The sequence below is a fragment of the Crotalus tigris genome, unplaced genomic scaffold (genome assembly GCF_016545835.1).
Source record: "Crotalus tigris isolate CLP2741 ecotype Arizona unplaced genomic scaffold, ASM1654583v1 scf7180000024317.942107, whole genome shotgun sequence".
NCBI classification, from domain to species: Eukaryota; Metazoa; Chordata; class Lepidosauria; order Squamata; family Viperidae; genus Crotalus; species Crotalus tigris.
In genome coordinates this window covers 150,250-173,320 of record NW_024100489.1, presented here as the reverse complement: position 1 = coordinate 173,320, position 23,071 = coordinate 150,250, and the positions used below count along the sequence as shown (strand labels likewise).

Genomic DNA, 23,071 nt, shown 5'->3' with positions numbered 1-23,071 from the left:
TCCCTTCCTCTATTTGCTACAATGTAACCTTTTGCTTCATTTATTGCTTCTGTGTCTGCTACCCGCTACAATGTAACAATTTGCTTCCTGCACTATCTCTCTCTGAACTTTCTTCTCCCTAACCTGTCAGCTGGGGAAAGGGAGGAGGGGAGAAAGAAATACAACCTCCGGAACCTGGCTTATTTCTCCATTCTCAAAATGAGGTGCAAAGAGCTGCTTCAACAGCACACTACAACTAGAGCCGGACCGATGTTATCTCCCCTTTCCCACAATGGACTTAACACCTGGGGATTGGCCGGTTTGAACTGTCCGGATGAAGTGTGGGGTGGGGTGTTTGGGGACACTTTAAAGTATCTATCTGCAAAGGAATTCCTCAGATCCTGTCTATTATGCCTGCTATCAACTACTTTTAATAAAAGTTCCTGTTGGAGAAAACCGTCTCCAAGAGTTCTGCTTTCTTAAGATGTGGGATTGAAGTGGGTCCTTACAGTGGCACAGCTAAAATACAGTGTAACTAATTGTGATATCAGATATTGTTATTGTTCTTTTGGTTTCAGAAAGCATTAGTTTGGAGCAAAGAAATACTCTTAGTGGGTTAAAAATATTCCCTTATTTGTTCTACATTCTTATTGGTTCTACATTATCTTCCAGCTGCAGGAGTGGACCTACTGATATGTCTATGTGCCAGGCAGCCTTGGAGTGGGGATCCCAAAGAAAGAATGCCAGAGTCATGGACACCTAACAACTCCCCAGCAGGTCCCTAACTTTGGAGGACATTCCAGGGAAAAGATTCCCCCTCATTATGTGTGAGAATTTTCCCCCTACCCAAACAGAAGTCTTTTTTTCACCCCAAATTTTAATCTTTGGCAGCGGGTCATAGGTGATATTAATATGCCAGGCACTAGCGCTTGCTTGTAGAGCTAAAGATTCTCTAGCATTTTAGCACCGTGTGCAGCGATACACTTGATGCAAGAGTCAGGGCGCACCATGTGCAGCGATGCACTTGATGCAAGAGCCAGGGCGCATCATGCTGTAAAAGTCCGTCGCGTCTCACTGCATGGGGGGATGGATCTCGCCCAAACGAAAGGCAGGAACAGAGGAAAGCAGTCACACACCAGCGGGAGCTCCACCAGAACGGGTCCGGGCGGGAGAGTCTGGCTCCACAGGAGGATCCAATTGTTTTCTTTATTCCACCCGCAGCCGGAGTTCTCCTTCCTCCAAAAGCCGCCCACTAAGAAAGGGCTGGAGAAGCTTTGCTCCCGCCCTCTTCAAAAGCGCCTTAGAAGAAAGGGGAGGCGGAGAGGAAGCGCAGGGCATGCCTTGCGCGGGACAATTGCCTGAGTCTATCTCCCATCCACTTGGGCTGGCCGGCAAACTTATCTGGCCAGTTTCCAAGGGGGAGGGGAAGAAAAAAGAGAAACGGAATTAAATTAACAGAGGTTTTTCTGCCAATGGGTCGCGTTCCCTCGGCTTTTCACACGAGCAATCCGGGATTGAAAGGGTGAGAGGGACAAAGAACTCCCGGAGAGGTTATTAATTGATTAATTTTTCCTCCGTCAGTTTCTCTATGCCTGTTATCCCCTGTCCGGGAGCGATGAACTTCCCAGAGCGGAGTTGCTGAAGTATCCCATATGGCAGAGTGCTAAACTTGGCTCCAGTCAGGCACTTTGAAGGTGGGAGGTGAACGTCTGCAACTTTCTCGGGGACTCGGCCGAGAAAGAAACGAGCCAGAAGAGCAGAAGCGAACGGCAGCGGGTGCTCCGCCGGCAAACGAAACATCCTGAGGCGACGCTGACTCTTAAGTCCCCGGCGAAGAAAAGGATGGGCTACGCGGGCGAAGACGTCTGACCTGCCAGCGCAGAGCTGAGGTAATGCGGCTAAGCAGTTATTCAGTTCCTCAAGGGTTTCTCCCGGCTGCCGGAGGTCGTCTGTTCCCTTCTTCCGCCAATAGCTCCTGTCGTTTGCTGATTTTTTTAATTGTGTGAATGTGCGCGCTCGTGTATTTTAGCAAACGAAAAAATGGATTTTGGGTTCTATTTTCCTAACTGCGATGAATGGAAAGTTTGGGGTCTGTTTTGTGTGTGGGTGTTTTTTTTTTCCTCACAGCCACCACTTTAGATGTATTTGGGAGCTGGAATGCAATAGAAATTCATTAGGTGAGGAGATTAATCTCCCCCCACCCCTACCATCATAGTCTGGCAGTGTCTCTGAATATATAATTGTAATTAGTCAGAAAATTAGGGGCATTTTTCTCTAATGGGAAGCTTTTGTCCTTAAAAGGGACTCACAGGGTTATGCATAGCCAACTCCAGTGTCACGTGGTCCTATACTTCTGCCACATTCCTCTGTTGCTAACCTGAGTGGAGCTGATGAAGTAATCAGCCTTCATCCTTTCCCTCACAGCCTACTCTTTCTCTCCTTTTCTTTCTCAGAAGGAAGCCTGAGGCTTGGGGATAAATGTGTGGATCTGATCCCACAGTCCCTATTTAAATAAGGGGGGCCTATACTGTATGCTGGAGTCTCACATAATGGTCTGCAAAGTTTGACCCAAAGTGGATCTCTTCTGAACAAAAGTTCTTGACTTTCCCATGATCAGATTCTCAGCCAGCATCCTTCACAATCACTGACCAAACAATACTATCCCATAATCCTCTGTTAGGACACACATAACACTTTAGGACCATCTGAGCATCAGGTGGTCTTTCTCATCCGTGCTTCCTCTATTTTTCCATAACTAGGTAGTTGCTTTAAACAGTCCCTAGGGGGTCCTGAGCTACTGTATGAATATTCAGAAGTTGAATTTCATTTAAAGAAACAGAGGAGGGGGAAGCCAATGTCTTAATCTTATGCATATTTTTTCATCAGTTTTGGAAATCAATAATGTTTAAACATGAGCCAAATACCCCAAAATGGGAGCTGCATCTAATAATGTGCTTCAGGCAGGTTATTAAATAATTTGCTTTGATAATGTGGTAACATTGGAATTGTAAAGATAAGAAATAATGCAGAATACTTTAAATGTAAATTTGCAAAAATACAATATAATACAATAAAAAGAAATACTCCCTGCTGTCCATCCTATCTGTTGAACTTCTAGCTTGGGAAATATTGCTCTCTTTTTACAATTATTCTTTTTCACCTTTTGGTTACATTATTATTTATTTTAAGATGTATAGCCTTCAGAATTTCCTGATGGCAAAAGTAACATTCCTCATCCATTTCTCCATTTATATCCACACAAGAAATATTGAGAGGTAGTTTAGGCTGAAAATAGTAATGGACCTAAAATAGCCCAGTGAATTGCTAGTTGAATAAAAATATGAACATAGGTATCCTCGAACCTAGTTTCCAACACTTCAACCACTACACCATGTTAATAATAGTAGAATGAAATCAAAATTTGTACCATTTAACTCAGTATATAATTCAGACTCAACTCTGCTTCTTTAAAGACCTTATCTGTATAAAGATTATCACAGCCTGAAGCAGATATTTTGGGGTCATGTTTATCATTTTATTTAAAATTGTGCCCTTTCTTCAAGGTCTTTAGAATCTTTTCTATGTATATCTTCCCTTCCCTCAAAGTTCATACACAGACCTATTCTGTTGAGATACAAGAATAAATTAAACATTCATTGAATTTTATGGGCATGTATGTATCTGACTTGATATCTGCCCAGGGTTCACTGCACATTAATTAATGATAGGTCAGAGACAAGAAAAAAACTGCAAACTGATTGAATAACTTTAGGCAAGTAGGCCATCAGGTAGAATCAGTGTGGGCTGGAAAACAGAGTGTTTATCAATAATTATTTTATTAACCTATAGGTCTTGTTTAAAATGAATTACCAATACTCTTCCATAATTTTATCAAGATCTTAGATTAAGCAATGACAGGTCTTTTCATCAGGACTTATGTGCAAATGACATATGTCTGAGGAGGATAGGCCACATCTTATCAGATAGAAACCGATTTTAGTAAAATTGAATGCATAGTTGAAGTTAAGAAAATTAATGCAATAGATGTATATAAGCACATTATGAAAATGAATGGAGTTGATACAGGAACATGCAAAGTTGTACAAGAGTAACATGGAATACATGTTTGCCAGAATTAGATGTGAAACCATGTCAAGATAATAAATCATAAATCTCATATGAATTAACTGCAAAAATATGTGCAAAAAGTTCATATATTAATACTGTACATTTAAGATGAAGAAAAAGAAAACATAAGTAGAAGGCTATACTAAATCTAAATTACAGGATGTTAGCTTTCAGTTCCATGTTGGCATAACTGTCTAGACTTTAATACTAATTTGATAGTAGAACTATCAGCAGGGTGTTGGGGCTCTGTTTTCAGAATGTCTACTTGAGATGGATTTCTTTTTCAAAGAAGTTGAATGGCCCAGAATAGTCTATCTCAGTTTGGAGACTCATATGTGTTCGATTTCAAGTGCTATAATAGTCTCCATCAGCATAAATTTTGCTCATTTTAGCTAGGGATTAGAGCAGCATTTCAGAAAAAGCTGGAGTACATTTAGTGGTGTATTTTTCCATTCACAGCTATTCATTTAGTGAGACTTTAGTCCTAACTAAAGCAAAAAAAGAAATATAATAATTCATATAGGCATCTGGTGATTGCTGATTTGTCTCTATTTAAAACATTCAAATAAATGTTTTTCTTGCCTTTCCACCAGTAGTGACTCATGGCCAAGTTTCCAGCAGAATATCTTTGCTCATCATCAGTAAACTGTAATCTCTCTCCACTGAAAAGCACTAGTTCAGTCTTGGCACTCTGCCATGTTTTAGTGAGACATGAAGAATTTGAAATGAGCCTTAAACACATACATGGATTCCTCCATTCTAGTTCTCCATTTATGTACACAACTTCTCCTTAGAATATGATAAATCATAGTTTCCTATTAAACACGAAACGGCAAAATATGGATTGTGTTTGTTTTCCATGCCACAATGAAACCAAGTAGTAACTAATTAAACTGACTATAAAATGGGAAGAGAGGGTGAGAAGAAGCTATATAGGCCTAAGGCACATTTCAAGCTCATTTACATAGGTAGCACAAAACTAGTTTCACATCATGTCTGAACCAAGCCATTATATTTGATGTAATGTTTGGTATATCAAAGTCTTTGCCAATAGTATGGGACTTATGATGAGTGCAGTTTGATGTTGCAATTACTGAATTATGTGTATGAAAATTGAAGATTAATAGAACAATATGAAGAAATGTTTTCAGTAGCTTTTATATAGAGATGTAATCTTATTTCTAATCAGATGGGTGTGCCTCATGAAGATGCAAATGTAAATATAAATTCTAAAAATACCTTTTTTATCACAAATCTTAGACTTTATTCATTTCAGAATATCAACTGTTGATCAAGTTCTGTTATATTTTTATTTAAAGAAAAATAAGCACTGCTGTACAAAAGAATATAGGCCACCAATTTATTTATCACATTTATATCCCACTACAACCATATATTTTTAGAGCAAAAATGTATGTCCACATGTGTGTGTGTATGTATGTGTATGTATATACATATATACACATACATACACACAGAGACATATGTGTTTGTGTGTGTGTGTGTGTGTGTGTGTGTGTGTAATTTTGTTGCAGAATAACTACAAGTATAAGTATCTATACTTCGATCTAGTAAACAGAATTGGATAAGTTTTCTAATTAATGGTGTCTTCATAGCTTTATTAAAATCTTTAGATTTTACTCTCCTTTTTCTTTGTAGTCAAGACCCTAAAAAACCCTCTAAAGCTATGGTTATCTGGTTGGTATATATTTGCTGACCTTCAAGACAGTGATGAGGAAAAAAGAGAATGTCAAGGCATAATGTACATTTCCATTGCTATTTGGATTATTTTCAGAAAAGGAAGAGAGAAACCTCACTGCACTATGCAATATTTTCAACTTAGAAGTTTGAGTCTGAGATTTTAAATAGCATCTTTTGATGTTACAAATTCTGTCTGGCTCTAAACAGGAATTACATGAAGAGCAGATGATGTAGATTAGTTCTCAAAAGAAAAGAAAATAGGCAACCCATCTAAATACGACCAGTTTTGTGAAAAAAACACCTTGTTAAATAGAACTTTGTTAGACATCTCATACCAGAGGTATTTTTTTTCCTTGTAAGAAGGATATTCTTGTCCACAAATATTTGAGGGGGCACTCTAACCACAAATATTTCAGAAGCCTTCTAAGCCTGATGAAATCTTTCAGTTATAATGGCTTGCATATGATGCTGATAGGAAAGGCACTTTATTGCTTGCAGATTTAAATGTAAACAGGACTTTTGAAGACTAGTGGCTCAGGTACGATCTATTGTGAATAGGAAGGATTATAATACCAGCATGAAGCTATGGCCTTACTTGGTAAATTTGTGATACCATTTGATTCAAGAATATGGTTTCTCCACTAACTCTCTATAATATAGATAATACTGCATAATATTATATGCAGTATAAGTGTGGCATATTGGGTTAGCCATGGCATAGCAGATCTTGGTTGAAAAGGTAAGAGGAGAAGATACTCAAGAAAAATTGAGAAAGTACTCAAGAAAAACTGAGTATAACAAGCAGAAAATCAGAAAAATCCAAGTGAAATTTGTTGGTAAATAGGAACAAAGTGAGAGGTCATATAATTTATATCAGCTTTAAATAAGTAATTTTCCTTATAGGAAAAGAAGTTTCCAAATATGAAAATTGGGGGGTAAATTATCAGAATGTCTGACATTTATGCATTTTTCTAAAACACTTTAAAAATGTTGAATTATATTAACCATAGTTAATATAGAATAGGGAATGTTTTGTACATACTTCAGTATTTATTGTTTATAGTTTCCAGCAGTATAGCCATATTTTACTTATTAAGTCCAAATATTTAGAAATTTTATTTTTTAATAATATGTTGATCTCAAAAAATTGTGTTAATTGCTAAGAATAATAGTGAATCTTGATCTTGCATTTTTAAACCTTGTGGCATTGCATTACAGTAATTTATTTATTTGGTTGGTTCTCAGCTAATGTTTCACTTCAGCCATAAAATGAACTCTAAATATCATATGCACAAATCCAATAACAACTGCAATATAGCAACTTTCTATACCCCATAGTAAAAATACGGTGTTGTGAAAATCAACAAAATTGTAATCATATAATATGATGCTAAGCAAAATGCATACAAAAGATAAAATCACATTTATTGGCTAGAGAACCCAGTACTCACCCGCAATAATGTTCTTTAAGGAAGAATTCTTGCCTTGAAGTTCTTTAATGGGTTTCGTCTATTGGAACCATGACACTTCCTTAGAAAGGTCAGGTTTTAATGACTTTTCTATTGTCAACAGAGTTTATGCTGGTCTGTCCTATCCTGTGGACAATTCTACTCCATAGAATAATATATTCTTAATTATGTAAATAAATGAGGGATCCTTTGTTTCCTGTTGTTGACTAATGTGGTAATGTCTGGGGTTGGGGATTCAGTCTTCTTCAAGGGTTAGCACATAAGATTTCTGACAAATTGAAGAGATCATTTTGATTGAGCTACTAGGACATCTCCAACATCAAATGACTTTCCAGGCCTATTTCTGTTGTTCACATGTTGTACTGTATTCAATACTGGGATCAGTATTGAATACAGTACGGTGCTTAGAATGAAAGTGACTGTACTCTCAGAAATGTCAGTGTTGATGCTAAGATCAAAAGCCTATGTTAGACTACCTTTCTTGTCAATTTATTCTAATTTACAAAGCATTCTAAACCTATTAATAAATGCTTCTATTTTGAGATCTTGGTTGTTGTATCTAAGTTGTACCTATCTAATAATGAATCTCTTTCACAAATGTATTAAGGTAGAGCAAAATGAAGAATTTTAGGAAGATGCAAAGGCAACCAAATTTGGAGATACTATTCATGGTGCTGATTCTCTGCCTGGGGATTTCAGAAGTCATCCTGGCATGTCCTCAGCCATGTGCCTGCTATGTTCCTAGTGAAGTTCACTGCACATTTCGGTCCTTAGTGGCTGTGCCCTCGAAAATTTCTAAGCATGTGGAACGAATTAATTTGGGGTTTGTATAGTAATTTTTCTATGGAGTTTTATATTCTTGAATACAATTCTATGAAATTAATCCTACATGTCATCTAGGTGAAGCATTGTTCATTGTCAAGGAACTAAACTACAATATGAAACCATCAAATACCTTTCATAAAGAGATTAATGACTGTTGTAAACACTTTGATTAACTATTGTAATTAAAAATTTTGGTTAAATGTGAGATACTCTTCAACCCCATCAATTTCTCACTAAATTTGCTTCATTTGTTTCACCTCTATCAGGTGAATCAAATAAGAGCCAGTATGGTCTATTAGTTAAGACAACACTAGAAAGCAGGAGACTATGAGTTCAAATCCCACTTTAGCCATGAAAGCCAGATGTGTATTTGGGACCAGTTATTCTCTCTCATCCTAACACATCTCACAGGGTTGTTGTGGGGAAAAGAGGAGGAAGAGGGCAAGATGAGATACAAATAAATGAATAAACCATACCTGCCATTGGTATTGCTTTCATGTTTTCTCCTCCTGCATCTTTTTAATTTAGTGATTAAGACACCAGGCTAGAAATCAGAAGACTGTGAGTTCTAGTCCTGCCTTAGGCATAAAAGCCAACTGGGTGATTTTGGGCCAGTCAGTCTCTCTCAGTCCAACCCATATCCCAGGTTTGTTATGGAGAAAATAAAAGGAGGAAGAAGTACTAGGTAACTTTGCTACCTTGAATTATTTATAAAAATGATAAAGGCAATAGATATATAAATAAATAAATATTTCTTCTTGCCCCCTTTATATTTCTTCCTATATCATGGAGAGCTTTATTTCAACAGTGCACACTTTGCATATAAAACTCTATAGTCGGTTAATATATTTTGCTTTTATTTGGATTCTGATGTTACCCTACCTAGCTTACGCAAGATTGTATGTGCTGCTGTTAATATTAGGGACAAATGTAGAACATAAAAATATAATTGGCCTTTTGAACAATTAAAAGTGGGTTTTATTTAATTAGAAACTATGCTATGTTCTGTTAACCTTTCAAAAGCAGGCTGCAATAATATAATGAAGTTCTTCTGAAAGACAGATAACTTTAAGTTAATCTGTTCTTGACACTGATTCTAGTCGATTTATATTACCAGTCAAATTTCTTATTATTTCCAACATGTTCAGATCTAATAATTCAGCTACTAGTACTTATTTTGCAGGCATCCATTTTTAAATGTCATCTACATACGTTTTTATTCATTTAAGAAGAATATTATCAGAAAAAAACCATTCTAATTGGCATTTTCCATGAATTTAATTTCCAAGTGGAATTTATTTATAATTTATGGAGAAGGAAGGAAGGAAAGAAGGAAGTTAAAAACAATTTGTGACATGTCATTTGCAGATACAATAATACTGTTAAAATAATTTATTAACTTTCTCAAAGTCTATAATTTATGAATTAACCAAGGTTACCCATAATGACAAACCTTTTCATTACAGAATAATGGTGAATGATGGAACAAATCTCCATTTCCTTTTTCTCCAGGTTTAACAACATTCAAGCTATATCTGAAAATTCATTTGCAGGACATTCAAAGCTTGAACTGCTCATGCTTCATGGCAATGACATCCAAAACATACCTAATGGTGCTTTAAAAGATCTGTCATCACTACAGGTAAAACCAGAAATATTATTTACTAAATAAATCACAACACCTAGAGTCTATGTCAGGGCCCACTTCAAAACCTCATCCTAACAAAGCAGAACTTATGGAAGCAGTTTCTTCCAAAAGGAACTTTTATTAGAGAAGCTGACAGCAGGCATAATAAGCAGGATCTGAGGGTTTCCTGCTCAGATCAATAGGTTAAAAGAGTCCCAAGCAAACCCCACTCCAATCATTCATCCGGTCAGTTTGAATGGGCCAATCTCTAGGTGTTAAATCCATTGTGGAAAAGGTGCTGGTAACATCGGTCTTTCCCAGACTCGCAATGAGGTTGTTGGGTCTTCGTGCTTTCTCTTCCAAAACAGGAGATAAACTAGATGGCTGGAGGCACATTCCTTTCTCACCCCAAGGTAACATCATGGGAGAGATAGTTCAAAAAGCGAATATGTAGAACAGTGGAGGGGATACATTGTAGCGATAGAGAGAAACAAAGAAACAGCCCACAGTGTCTTCCCCCTCCCCTTCAGAAGTATGGCAGAACCCAGAGTGGTGAAAAAATTAGAAATAGAAAAGAGTTTACCTTAATATCTATGGGTTCTGACATCCTACCCTTCTTAAAAGAGAGATCCATCTGTGGGAGAGAACAGAAACATATAAAAGATATGGATTAATCCAGTTTGTTGGAGTATGCTGCGTGAAATTTTCTAAGGAGTTTAGGAGCCTTAACATGACGTTTGTGGACCCACTCATTTTGGGAAGGTGAAAGATGCTTCCAAGCCACTAGATATTGGGTGTTTTCTAGAGTATAGGATTTCCTTAATTTCAAAATGTTGTTCCCTTTCCACCATAATGAGGAGAGGGGGAGGAGCAGCAGCTGATCTTAATTGTGACTGCTGCTCGTGTTTTAGAAGGCTGCAGTGGAAGATTGGGTGGATTTATTTGAGGGTTTTAGGGAGTTCTAATTCTACTGTGACAGGGTTTATGATTCTGGTGATAGGGAATAGTCCAACGTATTTGAGTCCTAGTTTCTTGGAGGGTTGTAGGGATTTTAGTTATTTGGTAGATAGGTAAATCTTCTCCCCCACACTAAAAGGTTTTGGCTCAACTTTCTTTTTATCAGCTTGCATTTTATATGCTTGTCTAGCTTCATCTAGGGCAGTGTTTCTCAACCTTGACAATTTTAAGGCATGTGGACTTCAACTCCCAGAATTCCACAGCCAGCAATGCTGATCTAGGGCTTTTCTGACTATTGGCCAGGTGTTTCTGAGTTGCATGATCCACTCCTTTAGGGAAGGAATTTCAGGGTCAGCTGATGGAGATTCTGGCATTGGGTTAAAACTCTGTCCTGTTGCCACTTGAAAAGGAGTGTAGCCTGTACTGGAATGGGCTGCGTTGTGACAGGCAACTTCTGCAAACAGGAGTAGGTTGGTCCAGTTATCCTGCTGGTAATTAATAAAGCATCTTAAGTACTCTTCCAGTACTGAGTTTGACCATTCAGTCCCACCATTCGTTTGTGGATGATGACTAGATGATAGTCCCTGGGTGGTTCCTAACAGGCTTAGGAACGCTTTCCAGAACTCTGATGTGAATTGCACTCCTCTATCGGATATGATGCACTGTGGGGCTCCATGAAATCAGTATATGTGTTGAACAAACATTTTTGCAAGTGTTTTTGCATTTGGAATCTTTGAGCAGGGAAAAAAATGTACTTGTTTGGAGAATAGGTCTGTTACAACCCAGATGACTGTTTCCCCCACTCTCGGGTAATTCCACGATAAAGTCCATGGAGATCTCCTTCCAGGGTGCTGAGGGGGTTGCCATCGGTTGCAGTAAGCCAGGTGTCATTCCTTTTAATCTCTTTGCTAAGGCACAAACCAGGCAGCTAGCACTGTTATATTGTGGCATTCTGGACAAAGTGTCTGCTAAAAAGTTTTTCCCAGCAAATGTTTTAACATGTAATTAAAATGGTGGAAGTGTTGCAATCACCTTGCTTGTTTAGGAGTTAATTTCCTGGGTGTTTTTAGTGCTTCCAGGTTCTTGTGGTCAGGCCACACTTGGAAAGGAATTTTGTTCCTCTCCAGGAAGTGCCTTCAGGTGAGAAGAGCCCATCGCACCATGTATGCCTCTTTCTCCCAGACCGCCCACCTTTGCTGTCTCTGTGAGCTTCCTCAATGTGTACTCGCAGGGTTGTAAGGCCCCCTCATCATTTTCTTGTAAAAATACAGCCCACACTGCTATATCACTGGCATCAGCCTGAATCACAAAAGGTTTATCGATGTTGAGGTGTCTCAACACAGGTTCTGCGGAAAATAGCCTTTTAGGCCTTTCGAATGCGGCTTGGCATTCCATTGTCCATTTTAATGGTTGGCTTGGTCTGGGTTTCCCCTCCCCTTTGGTTTTGAACAGGTTTTTAACTGGTAATGCAATTGGGGCAAAAGAGGGAATGAATTGCTGGTAAAAGTTTGTGAAGCCAAGGAAACTCTGCAATTGCTTTCTGGTGCGGGGCGGAGCCCATTCTAATACTGCTTGGACCTTTTCAGGATCCATTTCTATGCCATTAGGTGATATGCGATATCCCAGATAATCAATTTTCTTCTTATGGAATTTGCATTTAGATAACGTGGCATAAAGTGAGCTGCCCAGAGCTTTTTCAGGACAGCTCTGACTAGTTTCACATGTTTTTCCATGGTCTCAGTAAATATCAGGATGTCATCTAGGTAAACAAGCACCCTGTAGTACATGTGCTCCCATAGCACATCGTTTATCAACTGCATGAATACTCTGGGTGCTCCTTGTAATCCAAATGGTAGAACTCAAAACTGGTAGCATCCTAAGGGGCAATTGAAAGCTGTCTTCCACTTGTCCCCCTCCTTTATCCTAATCCTGTAATAGGCTTCTCTCAAATCTAGCTTTGAGAAGATTTCCCCCTTCAACAGGTGGGACATGCCCTTCGTAAGGGGAAGAGGGTATAGATTGCTCTCGCTCACTGCATTTAGAGCCCTATAATCAACGCAGAGATGAAGGGTCCCATCTTTTTTTTCTCAGAACAACACTGGGGAAGCCGTTTTTGGCTTTGTCAGCTGAATAAAACCCCACTCTAAATTTTTGTCTATGAATGTCTGTATCTCCTCCAGTTCTTGCAGGCTCTTGGAATACAATTTGGGCTTTGGAAGTTTCACACCCAGCCAGATTTCTATGGAGCAGTCCATGGGCCAGTGAGGGGGTAGTTCATCGGACCTAGTTCACAGGTCCTTATATTTCTCTGGAATCTCTGGTAGTTCCAGTAAAACCCCCCCCCCCCCCCATTGCAGCTTTCTTGGCCAGGTTTCTACTGATTCAGGGTCGAGCTGGTGACCTGGCTGGTTCCCCGTTTAGGAATCTGAGTTCTGCCATTCTCCAGTCCACCCACGGGTTTCATTTGGCTGGCCATGCCATGCCCAGGATAAGGGGATATTCCATGCCAGGGTTCAGCACAAATGTTATAGTCTCTACGTGGTCCCCTATGGTGATTTGGACTAGCAGTATGGCTAGGGTGGCTGGAATCCCCTCTGCTATGGACCTATTTAATTGACCGTAAGGGATTGGTTTCTTCAGCCTCCTCACCGGGATCCCCAAATTTCCCACTAAGGTTGTGCTTATGAGGCAGCGGGTGCAGCCTGAGTCAATTAATACCTTGACCTCTATTCTCTCGGGCTAACAGTTCTACTGTACTGGTGAGGGGCGCAATGGGTCCACTTTCTAGGGGTTCATCTTTTGAGTTGTTGTCCGAGTTGGACACTCCCCCTGGGTTGGTCGGAGTTCCCTTCCCTCGTTCAGGTGAGGCAGCGAACTCGATGACTTCTGCTCTTCATGGCTGTCTCTGTCAGCTTCAGGTTTCCAGGTAGGGGTACGTGAGCTGCATGGTGTCCCTCTTTCCCTCATTTGAAACATCCTGAGGTTCTTTTGGCTGCTGGCACTTGCTTCAATGGCTCGTGAGTCGGCTCAGCTGGAGACCTTTCTCACGATCTTCCCCCTCGTCATTGCCTCTTAGCTAAGTTGATCTTTGCCTCTTCGGCCAGTCCTGAAGCCGTTTGGGGTCTCCTCAGGGGATGCAGGCATTGTAGAGGTAGTAGTTTAACCCGTCCTTGAAATGGCTGATTAGGATGTCTTCCGGCCAATTTAGTTTGCTGTTCAGGGCTCGGAATTCCTGTGTGTACTCCGCTACAGGTCGCCTGCTTTGCTTTACTGTCTTTATTCACTCCCACACTTTCCAGTCAGCTAGGGGGTCTTTGAAACGACGTCTAAGGGCTTCCATGAATTGATTGAAGTTTTGCAGCTCTGGTGCATCAGCATCATGGAGGTCTATGAACCAGTCTGCCGCAGTGCTATCTAGGGCTGTTTGCAAGATGCAAACCCAGGCTCGGTTACTTGGGATGTTGAGGCCATATTCCTCCATGTAGTTTAGCACCTGGTCAAGAAAAATCCCAGGCGTCGTGGCTCCCCGCGGTACTTCACTTAGCAGTGGAAAGTGGATGGAACAATTTCTCTTCTTTTGTTTGTGTCATCTCCCATCTCTGTCAGCGGTTGCTACTCTATGAGGGGTGGCAGCGACAGCAGTGACGACGGCAGTTTCGGTGTTACTGGCAGAAGGCCCTTGGACTGTTGGCTCAGCCCCCCCTCCATCTGTCCCTTCTGTGGAGCCCAGACTGATGGTGCCCCAGCATGGGTCAGGTTTCTCTTCTCTCATGGAGTCGAGTGCTATTTTCATCATGTCAATCGCTCGTTACAGCAATTGGCTAGAATGTGATGGTCAGTCCTCCTCATCTTCGCTAAGGTGGAGAGACTCTCCATCTCAATTTTCCAACCTGGTTGATGACTGCCTCATCAGAGTATCACCTTCCTGGCCTTCTTCTCCCAATCCTCCTTCTTCCCGACACCCATCAACCACCTGGGCTTGTGGTGGCATTTGGTGACCACTACCTCTTCCAATGAGCTCGAGGATTCAGAGCTGGTGTATTTGCAGGGATCTGCTTGGCTCCCCCCCCCCCATCGCAGGCTCTTCCCTCTCCATTCCAATATCAAACATTTTTTTGCTGAGTCCCCCAGTAAGGGTCTTCCTTCCAGGCTGACTGTTACTGCAGATCCTGCTTAATGTCAGGGCCCACTTCAAAACCTCATCCTAAGAAAGCAGAACTTATGGAAGCAGTTTCTTCTAAAAGGAACTTTTATTAGGAGAAGCTGACAGCAGGCATAATAAGCAGGATATGAGGGTTTCCTGCTCAGATCAATAGATTAAAAGAGTCCCAAGCAAACCCCACCCCAATAGTTTATCTGGTCAATTTGAACAGGCCAATCTCTAGGTGTTAAGTCCATTGTGGGAAAGGTGCCGATAACATCGGTCTTTCCCAGGCTCGCAACAAGATTGTTGGGTCTTCGCGCTTTGTCTTCCAAAACAGGAGATAAGCTAGATGGCCGGAGGCACATTCCTTTCTCACCTCAAGGTAACATCAAGGGAGAGATAGTTCAAAGAGTGAATATGTAGAACAGCAGAGGGGAAACATTGTAGTGATAGAGAGAAACAAAGAGACAGCCTGCAGCATCTTCCCTCCTCCCCTTCAGGAATATGGCAGAACCCAAAGCGGTGGAAGAATTAGAAATAGAAAAGAGTTCCCCTTAATATATATGGGTTCTGATAGTCTATTTCCTAAGTATTGAACAAAAGTGGTTTCCAGTAGGCACCCAAAATCTGTCTATATAGAGGCCAATGATTTTGTTACTATGCATCTAACTCAAAGTCCCTTAATTCTGAACATGGATAACTAAGGATCTCTAGATTGAGCCATTAAGTTATCCTGTACCACTGATGTGTAAACTATGACTCTCTAAAGATTGTTGAAAAACACATTCATCAACCTTCACAATTGCCCATGCTTCCTAGAAAGATTGGGAATTGTAATTTAGCTATGTCTGGTGGGGCACAAATTTCCTATCTCTATAAAAACATGCTTTTCCTGTAAAGTTATAATATCAATAAAGATAGTAACATATTAATTTATTTGTCCATTTAGGTATTCAAAATAAGCTATAACAAACTACAGGTTATAACTGGCCAAACTTTCCAAGACCTTTTCAACTTGATGAGACTGCATCTGGACCATAACCGAATTGAATTCATCCATCCAAATGCTTTCAGTGGTTTAATTTCCCTCAGACTTCTCCACTTGGAAGGAAACCTGCTTCAGCAGCTTCACCCAAACACATTTTCAACATTCTTAGTCCTTGATTACTTCAGGGTGTCAACAATAAAATATCTTTATTTATCTGAAAATGCCATTAGAACATTGCCTAAAGGCATTTTTGAAAGGATGCCTCTACTAGAGAATATTTATCTTCATGGGAATCCCTGGTCTTGTGACTGCAAGCTGAAATGGTTCCTTGAATGGACTGAGAAATCTGCAGGTAAGAGGAACTTTATATCAAACAGTAGTAGGAAATCACCTTCAAAAGGAATTGGCCAGAAATACCGTCTGGGTATAGGCATTGTACGGGTTGTTCTCAATTTATGACCATTTCTTTAATAATAATTTGAATTTATAACAGCCTTGGAAAAAGTGACTTATAACCTTGAAGTTATCACTATTGCGTTATCTCCACAATCAGGTGATCACAATTCAGGTTCAATTTATGACAGTTGCAGCATTTTGCATTCATACACAATCATGATTTGCAACCTTCCCAGCTGTAAGGACCCACCCCACTTTGCATCTTAAGAAGACAGAACTCTTGGAATAATTCTTCCAACAGGAATCCTTTATTAAGAGAAAATGGTTGTAGGCATGCTAGACAGGACTTGGGGTCCAAGCTCTCCCATTCAAGGTTTTAAGGGGTTCCCCAGTAGTCCCACCCAATCAACCCCCCTTCCAGTGATAGTTTCAAGTATCACAATTCAACTCCCTTTCTTCTTTCTTCCGTCTGGATGGAGACTTCAGATAACTACATGAAAGGCAACTTCCCTCCTTTGGTATGTTAACACTTCGAGGTTACAATAAACACACATTCAGCATTCAGCTCTTTGAAGTGTAAAGAAGGAAGTGAGGGCCATAAAGCCCCTTTGTTCTCCCCCTTCTCTCCCTCTTATGGCAGAATCCAGAGAAGGCAGAATTGGGAGTTTCTATATTTGATAATTTAAAGATGAAATATAATTGGATTCTGACATCCGGCCCCTCTTAACAATAAGAGAGATCCACCTGAAGAAAACACAAGTATAAAATTTAGTCAGGCTTGTTAGGATACTCTGTGTGAAACTTCTTCAATAGCTTCGGGGCTCTGACATGACGTTTATGGCACCCACTTTGTGAGGGAGGGAGGTGTTTCCAGGCAACTAGGTACTGAGTTGCTCCATGATATCTCCTAGAGTCAAGGATTTCCTTTATTTCGAAGTGTTGTTCACCCTCCACCATGATTGGAGGTGGGGGGGGGGATTTTTGGCCGTAGAGGTGACTGATGCTCTCTTTTCAGCAAGCTGCAATGAAAAATTGGGTGTATTTGCCTGAGATTTTTGGGTAATTCTAATTCTACTGTTACTGGATTTATGATTCTTTTAATTGGAAAAGGTCCTATGTATTTTGGTCCAAGTTTTTTACAGGGCTGTAGGGACTTTAGGTATTTTGTAGATAAGTACACCATTTCTCCTATAATGAATGGTGTAGGCTCAACCCTTTTTTTATCGGCTTGTGTTTTGTAAGCCTGCCTAGCTTCATCTAGTGCTTTTCTGACTATTGGCCAGGTGTTTTGTAATTTTTCCATCCATTCTTTCAGCGAGGGGATCGTTGGTTCGTTTGGGGTTAATTCTGGCATGGGGTTGAAACTTTGACCGGTGGCTATTTGAAAAGGAGTGTAACCTGTGCTGGAGTGGACTGCATTATTGTAGGCAACTTCTGCAAAGGGGAGTAAGTCCGCCCACTCGGTCTGCTGGAAACTAAGAAAACATCTTAAATATTGCTTAAGTACTGAGTTCATTTTTTCAGCCCCCCCATTTCCTTGAGGGTGGTGGCTAGATGTCAGTCCCTGAGTGGTTCCTAAGAGGGATAAAAATTCCTTCAAATGCAGACGTAAACTGCACCCCCCTGTCAGAGATGATGCGTTGGGGTGCCCATGCAATCTGTAAATGTGTTGGATGAAAAAGTTTTTTGCAGAAGTGGAATCTTTTGGCAAGGGATAAAGTGCACCTGTTGGAAAACAAGTCCGTGACCGTCCAGACCACAGTTATTCCCATTGCTTTCTGGCAATTCCACTATAAAATCCATGGCTATTTCTCTCCAGGGGGCTGAGGGACTTGCCACTGTTTGCAATAGTCCTGGCACTTTCCCTTGCAACCTCTTTGCCGTGGCACATTTTGGACAACTGGCTATATAACTTTCAATGTCCTTTTTCATGGATGGCCACCAAAATTGCCGTTTAATTAAATGTAAAGTTTTTACAAATCCAAAATGCCCTGCTGATTTTGTGTCATGGCAAAGGTGCATGAAAGTTACTCTTTGAGTTGTTGGTATATATAACTTTTCCCCTATCCAAGGCAACCCGTCTTTCATTGTGCACACATTTTTGTTTTTCTGGAACCAATCATCTGTTTCCAAACTTTTTCTGAATTCAATTCCAGTTTGGCTGTCCAGTTGTGGTTTTAATTTGGCTTGGGTTCTTTTGGTTACTGGTGTGCTGCAGTTGTGACTCTGCCATTATTGGTTTAGAGTCTGTGGTTCGTGCGCTGTTATATTGGGGCATGCGAGATAGTGCATTGCCAGAGTCTTTCTTCCTGGTAAATGTTTGAGCTTAAATTGGAATTGGTGAAAATGCTGGGACCAGCGGGCTTGTTTGGGATTGAGTTTCCTGGAAGTTTTCAGGGCTTCCAAATTTTTGTGATCAGTCCACACCTGGAAGGGGATTTTGTTGCCTTCCAGGAACTGTCGCCATGTGAGTAATGCCCAACGTATCCCATAAGCCTCCTTCTCCCATACGGGCCAGCGCTGTTCTGTTTCCGTGAGTTTCTTGGATGTATATGCACAGGGTTGCAATACTGCATCATCATTTTCTTGTAATAGCACAGCCCCCACTGCCACATCACTTGCATCTGCCTGTATTATGAAGGGCTTGTCCATATCTGGGTGCCTTAGTACTGGTTCGGCAGAAAAAAGTCTCTTTAGTCTCTCAAACGCTGCTTGGCACTCCATTGTCCATGTTAGTGGCTGGCTAGGTTTTACTGAGGATGTTCCCTTCGTTTTTAGTAAGTTAGTGAGGGGCAAGGCTATCTGTGCAAATGAGGGGATGAATTGGCGGTAAAAATTGCAAAGCCCAGGAAACTTTGTAGTTGCTTTCTTGTGCGGGGTGGTGCCCATTCTAATACTGCTCTGACCTTCTCTGGGTCCATTTCAATGCCCTGTGGGGATATGCGATAGCCTAGGTAGTCTATCCTTTCCTGGTGGAATTCGCATTTTGAGAGTTTGGCATATAGGTGAGCGGCTCGCAGCTTCTTTAAAACCGCTCTGACAAGTTTGACGTGTTCTTCTTTTCTTTCAGTAAAGATAAGAATGTCGTCCAAGTAAACAAGGACCCCCTTAAACAGGTGCTCCCTTAGAACGTCATTGATTAATTGCATAAAGACTGCAGGGCCCCCTTGTAATCAAAATGGCAAGACTTTGAATTGATAGCACCCCATGGGGCAGTTAAATGCAGTCTTCCATTCGTCCCCTTCCTTGATTCTCACGCGATAGTAAGCTTCCCTTAGGTCTAGTTTAGAAAAAATTTTCCCTTTCGATAGGTGTGACAGCATGTCTTTCATGAGGGGCAGCGGTATAGGTTGCTTTCACTGATTGTATTCAGGGCCCTATAATCCACGCATAAACGTAAAGAGCCATCCTTCTTCTCTCTAAAAAGGACCGGGGCAGCCACTTTAGGCTTGGCTGGCTCAATGAAACCTCTCTCCAGGTTTTTTTTTTTTATAAATCTTTCCATTTCCTCCTTCTCCTTTGGACTCATGGAGTATAATCTGGGCTTCGGGAGTTTTGCCCCAGGCTTGAATTCAATGGTACAGTCTGTGGGTCGGTGGGGGGGAAAGCTCATTCGCCCTCTCCTCACTGAAGACTTCAGCAAGGTCCCTATATTCCTCTGGTATTTCTGTTAATCTTTTTTCCTCTCCTATGGATGCTTTTTCGATTCTTGATTCTGGTAGCCTCCCTTGGGGGTTTAAGTCCATAGGGTCCCCCTTCGGGACTTTGATTTCTGTCGTCCTCCAATTTACCCAGGGGTTCCATTTTTTCAACCATTCCATCCCTAGAATCATTGGGCATTCCATACCTGGGGTCACCACAAACGTTAAGTCCTCTCCATGGTTGCCCAGGGAGAGATGTATTGGCAAAGTGGCTAGGGTAGCTGGCACCCCCCCTGCTATGGATCCATCTAGCTGGCCAAATGAGATTGGTTGTTCCAGTCTCCTGGATGGTATGCCCAGATTCCCCACTAGTGTTGGGCTAATGAGGCAGCGGGTACAGCCAGAGTCTATTAAGGCTTTCACCTTCACAGCTTCGGGCATGGGGGGGATTAATATAGTCACTGTTTTGAAGATGGGTGTGATGCATCCACTTACCAGGGGTTCGCCCTCCGAGCTGTCATCTGAGGCATCCACCGGCCCTGTGGTGTAGGCTGGAGTCCTTTCCCCTTGGTGAGCAGAGGTGGGGGTTTCTGCAATTTCCATCATTCTCATGGCCGTTTCTTTTGGCTTAGCTGAATACTTTCCGGGTTTGTTGATTGGGGATCTGTCTGGGTTGTGCTGGGGGGCCTTTGAGCGGCATTCTACAGCTCGATGCCCTTCTCTTCCGCACTTGAAACACCCCATTTGCTTCTTGGCTGTATCCGATGATTTCACCGGTTGGTGTGTCAGCTCAGGCGGGGGGCGGCTCCATTGTTTTCCTCGGCGGTGCCTCTTCAATATGTCGATCTCTGCTTCCTCTGCCAAGACGTACCATTCCTCAAGTCGATGTGGGTCCCCTCGGGGCAGGCAAGCATCATATAGATCATAGTTTAGTCCGTCTTTGAAACGGCCAAGGAGGATGTCTTCTGGCCAATTCAGTTTGCTGGCAATGGCCCGGAATCTTGTGTATACTCAGCCACTGGGCGTTTGCCCTGCCTCATCGTTGTTATTCTTTCACGGGCTTTGCGATCAGCCAGGGGGTCTTCAAATCGTCTTCTCAAAGAGGACATGAAACGGTTGAAGTTACTGAGTTCTGGGGCATTGGAGTCATGCAAGTTCACTACCCAATCCGCAGCTGGTCCATCCAGGGCAGATTGCACGATCCGGATGCGGGCTTTTGTCGCTGGGAATATCCTGCCCATATTCCTCCATGTAGCTGAGGACTTGGGTTAGGAAAAACCCCAAGCGTGTTGGCTCCCCTTTGAATTTCACTTCCAACGGTGGACGTCTTGGAATGGATCGGTGCCTCTGTTGTGGGTGGTAGTGCCTTCCGTCCAGATTGCCATCTGTGGTCCGGTAGGGGGTGGGAGCTCCTGGATCAGTAGATGTCCCTGGGGTTGCAGGTTCCATGTCCCCCTCGGTGTCTCTCCCTTTGCGGCTCCAGGAGCTGGGGCGGCCGTAGGGTTCAGTATTCTCCTCTCCTAGGGAGCTGAGAGTTCTCTTCATCAGGTCAATAGCTTTCTCTAGGATCCAGTCTGAGTACGGTGCCCAGCTTCTCCCTCTTCACTTGCGTGCAGGGATTTCTCCATCTCCTGCTTCCATTCTGGTTGCTTGGTCCCCCGTCTCAGGGTCACCTTTCTTGATTCCTTTCCCCACTCACTTTTCTTTCCAACGCCCATCGACCAGCGAGGCTTGTGGTCCTGTGTCTCCACCACTTCTTCTCCTGAGGAATCTGGCCTCTCGGATCCCAACATCTGGCAAGGTTCCAACTGGGTCAGCGGCTCTCTTTCCAGGGAGTTTTCCCCCTCTCTTGCTCCATTGTCTGACATGGTAAATTTTTGCAAAATCCCCCGGCAAGGGTCTTCCTTCCAGGTGGATTAATTTTGCAAGTCCTGTCTAATGTAAGGACCCACCCCACTTTGCATCTTAAGAAGACAGAACTCTTGGAATAATTCTTCCAACAGGAATCCTTTATTAAGAGAAAATGGTTGCAGGCATGCTAGACAGGACTTGGGGTCCAAGCTCTCCCATTCAAGGTTTTAAGGGGTTCCCCAGTAGTCCCACCCAATCAACCCCCCTTCCAGTGATAGTTTCAAGTATCACAATTCCACTCCCTTTCTTCTTTCTTCCGTCTGGATGGAGACTTCAGATAACTACATGAAAGGCAACTTCCCTCCTTTGGTATGTTAACACTTCGAGGTTACAATAAACACACATTCAGCATTCAGCTCTTTGAAGTGTAAAGAAGGAAGTGAGGGCCATAAAGCCCCTTTGTTCTCCCCCTTCTTTCCCTCTTATGGCAGAATCCAGAGAAGGCAGAATTGGGAGTTTCTATATTTGATAATTTAAAGATGAAATATAATTGGATTCTGACACCAGCTGTCTTCCAACAGGTTGGAAAATCAGAGTTGCTTCACTGCCACATAATTCATGTAACCATATGATTTACTTAATGACTGTTGTAAAAATGGTCATAAAATTGAGTCAGGACACATGATGACTCACTTAATGACTGCATTGCTCAGCAATCAATACTTTTGTTATGATTGTGGTTGTAAGTTGATAACAATCTATATTAAATCATCTTGAGGTGTTTTCATGTAATGTATTGTATACATTCAGCCTTTCCAATTTATCCTGTAATCTGTATTTAAAACATGATATCCATCATGTTTAAGGTTTTTTCTTCAAAACAATGTAATTTGCTTAATTTGTCATGCCATTCAATGAACAAAAATGAAAACCATTTGTCTCCCAATACATCAAGAATAAACATTCTAAGGAGAATACACTTCAAGTGGCAATGGCATTTCTTTTCAAAACTAATAATATATCATTCAATTTACAATCAAAAAGGCAAAACTGGGCATCTTCACACTTAATATATTTCTGATATTGTACAATGTTCAGGTTGGATGGAACAAACTTACTTTCTCATAACACAGACATTTAATTAGATACTACAGGAGTCTTTTAACCACTAAAAAAACTGTTCATAAAAACTTTTCTGAGATTGTAAGGAAAGTTTTGTATTTATGAGCTCAGATTTGCAAGTGATATAAGAAACAACAAAAAATAATGTATTTGACTTTGCTATTACAGAAGCAAAACCAATATTGTAGAATAATCTGAATAATTATGAATCATATTCTTATTTATTTATTTATTAAAATTAAA

General features: G+C 41.3%; 1 protein-coding gene across 2 annotated transcripts in view; it reads left to right on the top strand.

Annotated features, from left to right (window-relative positions):
• The first annotated feature begins 954 nt into the window (after positions 1-954).
• Positions 955-23,071, top strand: part of MXRA5 (matrix remodeling associated 5) — a 52,672-nt gene continuing 30,555 nt past the window's right edge. Inside the window, exons 1-4 of one of the 2 annotated variants that reach the window (XM_039325160.1) lie at positions 955-1,868; positions 7,885-8,100; positions 9,615-9,744; positions 15,780-16,170. In XM_039325160.1, the coding sequence (XP_039181094.1) occupies positions 7,895-8,100; positions 9,615-9,744; positions 15,780-16,170 (727 nt within the window). In that variant the 5' untranslated portion in view covers positions 955-1,868; positions 7,885-7,894. The remainder of the gene's footprint in view (positions 1,869-7,884; positions 8,101-9,614; positions 9,745-15,779; positions 16,171-23,071) is intronic. The other variant, XM_039325161.1, reaches the window with a different exon arrangement.